Here is a 12,390-nt window from a genome sequence, read left to right as displayed (position 1 = left end):
TTAAGGCTACCAATTATATATATATAATATACAGACATTTAACAATTAAATACTTGTGTGACGGCTAGTGGTATTTTCTTCCACTCGGCTTGGAAAAGTCACGTAAGTTCCTTCACCGATTTTGGATGGGTAGTACTCCCCTTAATTCGACGATCCAACTCGTCCCAGAGGTTCTCGATAGTGTTCAAGTCTGGGCAGGCCAGTCCATTCGATTAACCCCATTGGCACCATACCAAGCCTTGGTGACCCTCGCAACATGACAGCTGGCATTGCCGTCCTGGAAAAAACAGGGGTCCACCCCTTAAAACTGCCACAACGTAGGAAGCACATAGTCATGGAAAATAATACAGTAGGCATCTTGCTTGGGACTAATGCCGATGTTGTTCCCTACACGATATATACCAGCGGAAGGAGTGACGTATCTCAGTACGGCAGATATAGTCATTTGCATAGGTGTCCAAATACTTATTGGTAGTGTATATATACACATATCAACTTACTTTAATTCGTCATCAAAATCATCGAACGGAATACGAAAGCTATTCTTATTGCCTATATTAACACTGCTTTCCATTTCTTCTGAGTCATTTTTGGGCCTGTCAGTGTACGAGATATTATCTGTTGTGTGATCCTTTTGTTTGAAGAGAGCCAAGATTCTTTCATACTCCTCTTCAACCCATACAATGTACTTTAAATACTCATCTTTATCATAAACATTGTCCAAACTGTCTTCAGGTTCAGCAATAGATTCCCCAGTAAAGCTATACTGCTTTTCATTTATCCAGACACTATTTTTGTCCTTCCCAAAAATTTCCTCACTTTCAGGAAATTTGTTCTCGTCAATATCAATTTGAAGGAATTTTTTAAATTTCTTTTTAGCTGAAAAATATGATGATTTAGTAAAGAATATCCTTTTTATTTAATTGTTTTCATACCAACACCTCCTATTTGAAAAAAAAAACAATTGCTAGTACATTAGAATTCATCAATTGCACATAAGAAAAAAAGAAAAAATTTACGTTACAAAATTAATATCAATATCAACTTGAAGAAATTTTTTAAATTTCAATTAAGTTGAAAAATATGATGATTTAGTTAAGAATATCCTTTTTATTTAATTGTTTTCATATCAACACCTCCTATGTGAAAGAAAAACAAAAGCAATTGCTAGTACATTAGAATTCATCAATTGCACATAAGAAAGAATGATAAAATTTACGTTATAAAATCAAACATTTATTGAAAGAAATTAGTTTGTTGCCTTTCTACAGCATTCTGCATTTCTATTATATGCTGAAAAATGGCGTTAAGATTTAAATATTCAAAAATGTATATTAAATTTTTTTTTCAGTTCAGTGAGAGTATTCAGTGAATTTCAGTGAGAGTAATATTTCTAAAAAAAAAACGTGTGCAAATTTAGCTCAAATTTTTAAAAACATCTCAGTATCTCCCCTTGTCGAAAAACAATGTTTGTTTTAACTAATATTACAGGATAGCAATAATTGCGAAACCGTTCTTCAAAACTATCTTTGAAAATACATATGTTTTTTTTGTGATTTTAGCAGATATGGGTAAATAAAGATATGTGATTTCAGATAGTGATTTTAGCAGGCATGGGCAAATAAATGTCATTGTACAATTTAGATATTATGGTTATCATTTAAGCAGTTTAAAATGCATTATTTAGAAACCAGCACCATTTTCAGACTAGCTTTTGCATAGGCCTTCAATTTTAAGCTCTATATCTATAGCTGTGGCTTTTTCCTTAAAATATTTTTTTGCATGTTAGGGATTGGCAAGTCCGAGAATATTTTATAGTTAGACACATTTTCGATTTCTCAAAGTAGGAGCATTTTTTCCCCTTCTGAGATGGATTATGATGTACACACTTAAACTAGATTAAGAATTATCATTGTGGGAAATATCGAATAATATTTTAAAATTTTATAACCGTTGTTGAACAGCCGAATCACTCTTGAGTTTAAGGCTACCAATGTTCAACTCCGTAGCCTTGTAATTTTGAACCCAACCCAGAGCACAAGGGAGCTCTTGGATCAAGAATTGGCAGAAATTTGCCTTTTTGGAGGACTTTCAAATGGAATTTACTCGCATTTGTGTCACATGGAGAGGAAAACCACGAAACCTCTCACGGTTAGCCCGACGGCAGGGTAAACCCTAACCCGTGATTCGTCTTTTACTGTAGGTATTTTACGCCAACACTGTTTTCGGAGTGAGCCGGATTCGGTACTCGTATCGACCAGCCATCGCTGGGATTTGAACCTGGGTCACCTCATGGCGAGACTAGCGCTCTATTCCCTGAGTGTCCACTGACCCAATACCGGGTAATAGCTCTTAACCTTAGAAAAACATCAGATTAGGGAATTCCTTGTAAGTATACCAGAAAATGGAACTTAACCAAAATAATCAGGCTCTAAATTTACGAATTTGTAAACAATTACATAAGGAGCAGTTGTTTTTAATTTCAGTTCTGATGATTTGACGTTTATTAATAACATATAATTTTAAGATGAATAGTTATGTATATTTAAAAATTGCTCTTTTTAAATAGTTCAAATGCGCTGGTGTGTGTTAAATAAATTTTCTTAAATGAATTCTCTTGAATCACATTTAGATAATCAGGTCGAATAGTTCAATTTTCTTACATTCACCTTTTCGATTATGTTATTCCAAATGAACACTAGGCTAGCGAAATTTTACATATTGTTAAATAAACTCTAGCTTTAAACTATATATATAATTTTGCTTAATTTCTAATGCTCATGAATCTATAAGAATCATTAATCTAAAAGAATCTTAGCGTTTTGAAGAATGCAGAGCAATGTCATTCAATTATATAAATTCTGGAGTTTTTCAACCGTTTTTATGACTTCCTTTATGCTGTAAGCCAGTGTTATTCAGATTTTTATAACTATTTTATGCTAATTTTATTCTTTAGATTAGCATAAAAACAATGACTAGTAAAAAAAAACATTAAATTAAAACGGTTAAATTCTTAATTGAAAATAATTTTTTTTATTAAAATAACAAATTATGTATTTAAATAACATATGTATTTAAATAAACAAAGGTGAATTAATAATGTTTGAAGTCATTTTTTTAAGTCTGTTTGAAGACTTTTAGGAAAGTTATTTGAATTTTGAAAATGCATTCCTATTCCTTTTAAAAAAAAAGTAATTTGTATTTAAACGTTTAGTTTTCTTTACATTAATTATTTTGCAGACATTTTCCAAACGCATTTAAATATATAATAATAAAATATAAATAATACAATAATATAAAATCGAAATACATACAAATACGAAATTTCTTCTTATTTATCCATTCTCGAAATATTTCAGTTTGGCTCTTGTTTTCTCTACTCTTTTTCGATTTAAAGAGTCCTGGAACTTTAAAGAAACTCTTTCTTTTTTCATATTGATAGCCATGTTCAAACATTGAAATTACAGCATCTGCAGAAACTTTGACAGCTGTTTTGGTTTTGGTTAGTTCATCCTTTTTAATTTTTTTTCTAGATGCAAACAACAGCGGAATCCTGAACTTAATATTATTTTTATGATGCTTCAAATTTTTTTCAGAAGTTGAGATTTCTGTATCAATAGTTGAGGTTTCCGATTTTAGAGTATTTTCTATTTTTTCAAGGTTCAAGCAATTTGTTGGAACTATTCCATCATTATCCAGATGACGTGCCCTAGTGTTTTACTGCTCCGCCATTTTAGACTTTTTCATCTCTACAATCCCATTGTCTGAAAAACGGAAATCGGTACCTGCAACTCGAAAAGAAGGGAAGTGATTATGCCTAACCGTGTGATTTAAATCAGATTTAATTGGATACTTGTAAGTGACGTCACGCGTGTGCGTCGAACCTGATTGGCTTCTGAATCTTCGAAAGCCACGATTTACTTACGATGACGTCACTTGCAAGTATTCAATTATGATTGAAGATCATAAAATATCTTTTACGTTGTAGCATAAGAGTGATTTATTTACAGCACCGGATGAATATTATTCATTTTTAAAGCATCTTCGCCGAAGAAACTAAAAATGAAGTACCTCAAACTTGAAGCAAAGATATAAGTTTACACTACATATAACCTAACTATAAATAACCTATTATTAAAATTTTTTTATTAAAACTTTTGTTTTAATGATTCAACATAGATGAAAATTATCAAAATCAATGAATAATTCTTAATTTTTGAAAAACATTTCAGCTCTGGTTAAGAATTTGACCAAACAGTCATAAATAAAAGTTATGAACTATTATTGTTTAAAAAAATTATAAAGGTTATAAACTATTACTATATATTGTTTATTATATTCATCAATGACTTTTGTCAACTCAAACTTTTTGGTAAGATAATAACATCTGCTGATGATTCCGCAATTATGTAAATGTTCAAATTGAATCTGATTTACGCGTAATTTCAAAATGGTTTACAGTAAAGGACTTAAATTTAAATCTAAATAAAACTAAATATATTTATTTCAGTTTAAGAAAATCAGACTTTGACTTTTCACTCTCTCTCCTGTAAAAGTAGGGGAGAGTGGGATCAATTGTAACATTTTTTACTTAACTATTTTTAACTAACAAAAAATCCATTATATTATTAGTATTAATTGACAGACGAGTCAAGTAGACTATCCTCTACTGGAAAAATAAATAAATACAAGATTATTTATTTTCAGCTGTTACAATCGTCCCTTTACTTATTGTTACAATCGTTCCCAAGACGCCATTTCAGCTTCATTTGTTAAAAACAATGCTAGTTAATTAACAAAACTAATTTTTTTTTTGAAATGTTAATTAAGGTGTTCACTTACATATTCGGTTAATAATTTTTATTTGCTTAAACAAAATTGCTTTGTTACAATATAATACTCTAATACCAAAAAAAGTACTTACGTAGCGTTTCACTTTAAAGGAAGCATTTGATTTTTTATACCAGTCTTGTGCCAATCCAAATGAATTTCTTATGTTAGCTTTGTTACTATTTTATATAGTTTCATGTATTTTTTTTAAAAACTTATTGTATTACCTTTCTTTGTCGCCTAGACAGGATTTTCCTGTCGGCGACGAATATATATTCTTTGTAATTATGTGTTTGTTTTTGTTCCCAATAAATTTTTTTTTGTTTGTTAAAAAAACAAAACAAAACAAAAAACTCACAGTAGTTATTGAAAATAGCATACTATTCACAAAAAAGCGTTATTTAACTTGAAGACAGACCCTTCAATAAATGAAGATGCAATTTTTACTTAGAAATACGTAGTTTAAATGGATATAAACTGATAAGTGTGGAAATGTTTTTTGCTGAAATTTCAGCCAACTTAATAGACTTTTTTAATCATTGCATAAAAATGATAAATTTTATTTTCTTCCGTATCATAGGATATTTTAAAATTATATTTCCTCACATTTTAGTCATTCAACAAAATCTACTAGACTCATGATTTAATTGCCATTCTGTTTACAGATTCTGCAGAAGAAAAACGTACAAAAAATGCTAAGAGTTTTAATGGATTTATGACAAATTTGATTACCTCTCATTATTTTTGTAGTTTCTTTATTAAAATACATATAAAAATGTATAGACGAAGAATTTTATTTTGTTGTCCATTTTCTACTAAAGTGTAAAAACATACACCTTAAAATCCCTAAAGTAAAAACACACGCTAACATTTTTCACGTAGAAATTTTTTAAGTTAGCATGGTAATATAATAAATCATTAAATAAGTAATCTAAAAAAACTAGAATGTTAAGATCTTACTTGATTAAAAACTTCATCTGCTTTTATATATTCTTAAATGAATTCTCTTGAATCACATTTAGATAATCAGGTCGAATAGTTCAATTTNAATAACACTAAAATATTCATATATATATATATATATATATATATATATTAATGAGGTAATATCATTGTAAAAGAAAGTCAGGGAAGAAATTTCTGCATAGTTAAGTTGCTGAATTAACTTACATAATTTAATACTAATTTAATTAATTTATAACTAAAGCTAAATTAACCGAATTTGAATTTTTTTTTCAGTGCAATAACACAATAAATACTTCGATTTAAGAGGAAAGATTATTCGACTAATAATAATTCGACTATCCATGAGTTTTTATACTAAATATAAATGTTTCACAATACATTTCCTACGCTGTAAAAAGAAATCTTATAATAATTACCATCGCCTTTTTTTCAAAATTTACTTTTTAATAAGAAAAAGCATATTAGAAAATAACATGCAATTGAACAAGTACTTCATTTAAAAATTAAAATTCACATGTTATACGATATTATTGAAAAAAAAATTAAAAAGTAAGGAAATTGGGAATTTTCTTTCGAAGAATCTCTTTTTCTTTAAAAACTATCTCATTTAAAGACTGAGGAAGGAACTGTAAATAATTTTGTTTCTATTACAGAAACCATTAAAATGATATGTCAGAAAATTTAGGTAATGACGGTATTTTTCATTGCGAAAACAGACTGGCCCTGCCGAATAATTTATTTTGCCACCGGCTGATTTATTAAATAGATTTAACTTAGATTAGAGAAATCAGGAAATAAATAAAAACGAAAAAGATTTTTGTATGAAAATATAAATTTTTATGAGTGCTTAAGGAATGGAAAAACAAAAGATATTTACAAAAGTCGAAGTACAGCTTCAAAAATATTTTGCAAAATTTTTTGTACCTCACGAGCAACGCAATTAATGGGTATAATCTCCGATTATATCACAGGAGTAACTTTTTGAGCTTAAATCAACCTTTTAAAAAAAATTTTTTTTTAGTTGAGTAATTGCTTCCTTATTATTTCACTTGAAATTGTTTAATCGATTTTTATTACTATTGTTATTCTTTTATAAATTTATTATTATTTTATTTACTGTTTTGACAAATTTTGTAAATTAAGCATAATTGTATTGTTATTAAACTATCGTCGATCTTTACAACGTAGTTTAATGCATATCACCTTATTCCCCACTGTGTTTCATGTTCTCCATGGTAGAGGGCATTATTTGTAGAGGTTGTTTCAACTTCCGGTAGAAGAGTCAGGAAGAAGAATTTCTGCTGGTGAAAACTTAATTACGCAAATCCTCATCTCAACGATCAGGTAATTGAAATTCAATATATGATGATTTCTCAAAGTATTTCTTTTTCATATCTTCAACTGATATTTTAAAATATGAGGAAAGGAACACACTTTTTTGCAAAAACACGACACAAAAATTAAATTCAGAACAACTGAGTATTTCTAGTATATACAAACTAGAGCCCCTGAATTAGAGTATGAATCGTAGTATATGAGACTTAATACAAACAAACCTGGAAAGTTAAAAAAAGAAATAGTCACGTCAAAACTATGACGTCAGAAGAGGACCTCAAAGGTTGATTCTAGAACAGCCCATCTCTTGGCGATTTTTTTAAATCTTACCAAGCAAGTTTTTGAAATCTCGCTATGTTGCCGCAAGATATTTCATGGAGATTATTTTGAATGTCCGATCACAATAACAGAATTCTGTTGTTGTTGTTGCTAATTCCCATCTGGTCTGACGGGGTCAGACCAGATCAATAAATCCGTTGACATTAAGAAAATCCGAAACCAGAATGGGAGAGGAATGAATGTCGTTCCAGTCCAGCCTAAACAGTTCAAGATGTGCTCAGGTGATGCCTGGTTTTGTTGGCATTTAGGGCAAAGAGGAAAGATATTTTGATTAGCAGAAAATGTGAGACTTTTCAGGTGTCCACTGGCCAGTCGGGATAAGCAAGTGTTGGTTTGCCTGTCACCAGGAAGAGATAGAGAGAGTCCTGGTCTTTTTCCTTTATACCAGTAGTGAGTAGGTGGAAGCAGCCACTTTTGTTTGTTCTGGGCCTTTTGCCTTGCGAAAAGTTCAAGGTATGTAATTCTTACATACAAGGTACAGAATTCTTAAACCTGATTGGTTATTTGGTATGTATACCTACGCGAAAGTTGGATTTCGTTAAAAAAGAGGTAAAAGAGTTTATTTTTTCGCTGTTAAATTCATTGTTACTATTTCATTTTTTAACCGTTATTCCATTTATTACCGTTATTACTTCCTTTTTTAATCTTTTTCTGTGAGGTACTGGTTGAAAATAATTTAAATTGTTTTTTTCAATAATCAAAAAGCAACGTTGATCCCAATAATAATTACCAACTTGGCGACATTTCAAAAAGTCGCCAAGAGGTGGGCTATTTTACGATTTCACCGACTTCAAAACTTCCGGTTGGTGTTTTTCTTTTCTTTCTTTTTTTTAAAAGATAGATGGTGAATAAATTTTTTCTTTCGAGCCACAATGTATATACTTTCGTAAAATTCTAGTATATGTTTCACGTTTGGCGTGATTTCGAAAATTATCACCACAGTCGAAATAGCGTCTTATTGCCAAGAATAATATACATTAATTGCAAATAGATAAAAATTTTTTTAAAAGAAATATGCTTTAAGGATTGCATTTCTAGAAAACCTTGTACACGAAAGATTGCTAAATAAAATTACACTAATTACCCAGTCCCTTTAGTTTTGGAAATTTCGATTAATATGTTGAGAGTATGGAAGTGATGAAGAAATTAGAAATAGAACTGCTGTTTGTAACTGATTTAAATAACTGGTTAGGCTCAGTATTACACATGATTAATTAAAGTTTTAAAATTCGAATCTAATATTGATTCCTTATGAGATTTAGAGTTTATTTCTCTATTAAAAATAGGCATAAATCTAATGGACCTTCTAGTGAGAAAAAACTACAACATAGTTTGGGTAAAGGAAACCAAAATATATGGTATTTAAATTATTCATTTGGTCATTTTTCAGCTCATATGGTAATGGTTTACCGGAAATTCTGTCTTTCAAAATTATAGTTCTTATTACCACACAAATAGAAAAAAAAATACAAAACTGAAAAGTAAATTTTACCGAATAAAGAGTTCTTAAGCCATGTTCTTAGGTATCATGATAAAATTACCTAACTTTATCTCATTTACCAAATTTTATTACATAAAGCATTATTTTATTGTTCTTTTTACTAAAATTATTATCAAAGCTCAGCTGTAAAAATTACCAAGCTTTTTGGTGTTCCGATAGAGCTAGAGGCACGGAAAATTTTATCATAAGCTGGTAGTTTTGAGCATTTTTTTTTCGTATAAAAGAATAAATACGAATAAATGTTTTCTCTTATTATTACTAAGTAAATGCTTAGTAATAATAATTAATAATCATAATGACTTTTTTCTTTGTTTATAGCAGATTTCCTTATAGTAGGGGAGAGTGGGGTCAATTGTAACATTTTTTACTTAACTATTTTTAACTAACAAAAAATCCAATATATTATTAGTATTAATTGACAGACGAAAAGTAGACTATCCTCTACTAGAAAAAAAAATAAATACCTGATTTTAAATATTATTATATTAGTTATTAGCAATTTTTGACAGTCGTGCAGTTGTTACAATTGTCCCCACTTACGGGGTCAATTGTAACAGTTCATAAATTCAACTAAAACATAGTTAATTATACATATTATCATAGTTGTGATATATTTTTTTATTGATCAAAATAGTAGTGATATTTTAGGAGTAAAAATAATAATGAGCAGAAACCTAAAGGGTTAAACTTTTAACTTTAAGGGGTTAAAAATTTTAATTTATGCTGTGAAAGGTGACAAATAAAATAATGCACATGCAACATAATATAAATGATATAGGAAACTATTGGTGGTTCTTAAAGAGTTAAGTAATGGTTTGTAAACATAAGATTATTTATTTTCAGCTGTTACAATCGTCCCTTTACTTATTGTTACAATTGTCCCCAAGACGCTATTTCAGCTTCATTTGTTAAAAACAATGCTAGTTAATTAGCAAAACTAATCTTTTTTTTTATTGAAATGTTAATTAAAGTGTCCACTTACATATTCGGTTACTAATTTTTATTTGTTTAAACAAAATTACTTTGTTACAATATAATATTCTAATACCAAAAAAAGTACTTGCGTGGCGTGAAAATATCTTTTGTGATGTAACTCTTTCAAAAGTACATAAAAATGGTTGCCATCAGGGGTGTACATGTAGATTTATTAAATACACCTTGTGCGCCACCTAGGAACCAAATCTAGAACCCGACACTCGAAATTTTTGCTCTGTTACAATCGTACCCTGTTACAATTGACCCCACTCTCCCCTACACAATTAAGAACAAAAAAAAGGAACAAACATCATAGGATTTTTTATTTCTATTTTCATTTGACAAACAACTTTCAATTTTCACCTATACTCAAAATTGAAAATATAAAAATAACAGAAATATAATTATAGAAAACACAAATCTTTCTATCTAGAAGAATAAGAAACGATTATATCTAGATTAATAACTTTTATTAGAACCGCTAATGACAGTTTTAAGCAAATTTCGTTAGCACAATTTCGTTTACTGACTGTAACACTGCATGATGTTTACCTCTAATGTAAAACACGAAATGGTCATTAATTTATTAGATTTGTACGTGCGTAGATTATGTTAACGTAGTCCGATAACAAACTACTTAATACCAGGACAACCAATGTAAAAACTTCAAAATGTTGGAAATTGCGTATCAAGCCGAAATTATTTGATTACAAATATATACTGTAGAACAAATTAGTGAATCTCAACGCCAAAAATGGTGGAAACTATCATACCTTACACCAAAGTGGTACAGTGAAATGCCATAAACTCTTGAATCTATGTGTTTCACTACATTAATGTTCTTTTACACTACTTTGTGTAAACTAGCTGCCACCATTTTGTTTATTCAATAAGACTAAAATATATAATTAAAAATACAACGATAAACATAATTGTCTGTAAATTTATTTTTATGATACAATATAAAGTAAGAATCATTAATTATGATACATATATATATATACTGATTCTTAAAATAAAATTAGTCTTTAAATTAAACAGACGTGAAGAACGAAGAGAATATTAAGACAAATTTGAACTAGGCTTAACAGAATGGAAGTGGGTAGAAATTATACATTATAAATTCAGTTACTACAGTTCTCCCCAAAATTAAAATATAATTGTCTTTAAAAAAATTAAAATATATAAAAAAATGAAAATATATTTAAAAAATTAAAATATATTAAAAAAATAAAAATACATAAAAAAATGAAAATATATCAAAAAAATTAAAATATAATTGTCCCTATAACACAGTTAAAAACATACATATATATTTAACGGTGAATTTTTATTTCTGTTGACGATATAAACATCGAAAGCAAAATCAAACTCTTACCAGCTGATTCCAGATTGTCAACAAACTACTGGCAATAGTCTACTTAGCTTTTCTTGAATTTTTATAGTCAAAGCACGCCAACATTAGTGTTTTCAAAAGTGAGCACAATTTTTGTATGGACTGAAAGCGTTAGAGATCAGCGTAAAATTATTGAATTTTAAGTGTTTAGATTTAAATTTCCCCCTTGAAATCTTATATGAACGCTCTATTTGATGTTAACCCAGAATAAAATCTTCCTTCACGCAATGTATATAGGTTGTTCCAACATGATATTCGATGAGATATTACACCACGAATTTTTCAGTGTCATTAAACAAATTAAATTTAAATATTCGAGATAAGGTTCGAGTTGTCATTTCTTTAAATTTTCACTAAATGCACGAAGCAATAAAATATAAATGAAACTCGAAAATAAAAGATGCTATTTGAGCTTATAATGCACGTGATTTACTTTGTAAAGCGTAATTAAAGTAAAGCCGGTTAAGTTGACCACTTTCGGTGTCGATTCGGTGCTCCATTTAGACACCGACAGTGGTCACCGAAAGTTTGACGAAGTGATTAAACCTGTTTTTGTCATTTAATGCGTGATTATAAACGCTCAGTAATTAATTAAAATGTCTATATTGAAAGTTTAAAGAAAGTGTGTGTCTATATACATTTTTTACAGTTTTAGGAGCTCGTGAAAATTCTTCATAATTGATTAAGTAGACTCAAAAAACATTGATGGAGACAAAAAACAAATTTTAAATTAAAATATCTTTTTTCCCTTCCGAAGGACGCAATTTTTTTTCTTTCGTACAATTTAATAAACATTATAAGGTGGATTATGAGAAAAAATTATCTCGATTGAGTGTTTTAATGTAAACACAATTTTAATTAATATTCCACAACGTGTTAAAAACTTAAACAGCAAGTTTTCATTATTAGAGTGATTATCAACCACTTTACTGCGGCACTTTTGTGTGCCGCCAAATTTTAGAAATGATATAGTAAAAATTATTATGCTTTTTTTATTACCAGTAAAGCTTAAATTAAAGAAAAGTATATATATATATATATATATATT

The 12,390-nt window shown here is 28.9% G+C and overlaps 1 protein-coding gene across 1 annotated transcript; it reads right to left on the bottom strand.

Annotated features, from left to right (window-relative positions):
• Positions 1 to 57: 57 nt before the first annotated feature.
• LOC139425755 (uncharacterized) lies at positions 58 to 3,717 on the bottom strand. The gene is made up of 2 exons (XM_071181699.1): positions 3,315 to 3,717; positions 58 to 879 (listed from the first exon to the last, which is right to left on the bottom strand). Exons 1-2 carry the CDS (start codon positions 3,454 to 3,456, stop codon positions 497 to 499), a joined length of 525 nt encoding a protein of 174 aa, XP_071037800.1. The 5' UTR covers positions 3,457 to 3,717; the 3' UTR covers positions 58 to 496.
• Between the last annotated feature and the right edge of the window lie 8,673 nt (positions 3,718 to 12,390).

This window comes from Parasteatoda tepidariorum, chromosome 6 (genome assembly GCF_043381705.1).
Source record: "Parasteatoda tepidariorum isolate YZ-2023 chromosome 6, CAS_Ptep_4.0, whole genome shotgun sequence".
Classification (NCBI taxonomy): domain Eukaryota; kingdom Metazoa; phylum Arthropoda; class Arachnida; order Araneae; family Theridiidae; genus Parasteatoda; species Parasteatoda tepidariorum.
Note: the sequence above shows the minus strand (reverse complement) of the source record. Positions and strands in the feature narration are given on the sequence as shown.

Bases quoted from the DNA above. Each gene is read 5' to 3' on its own strand.
- LOC139425755 (XM_071181699.1), bottom strand. From the start codon at position 3,456: ATGTTTGAACATGGCTATCAATATGAAAAAAGAAAGAGTTTCTTTAAA. The intron at 880-3,314 runs GTATGTATTTCG...CATATTTTTCAG, and splicing joins TAAGAAGAAATTTCGTATTT to CTAAAAAGAAATTTAAAAAA.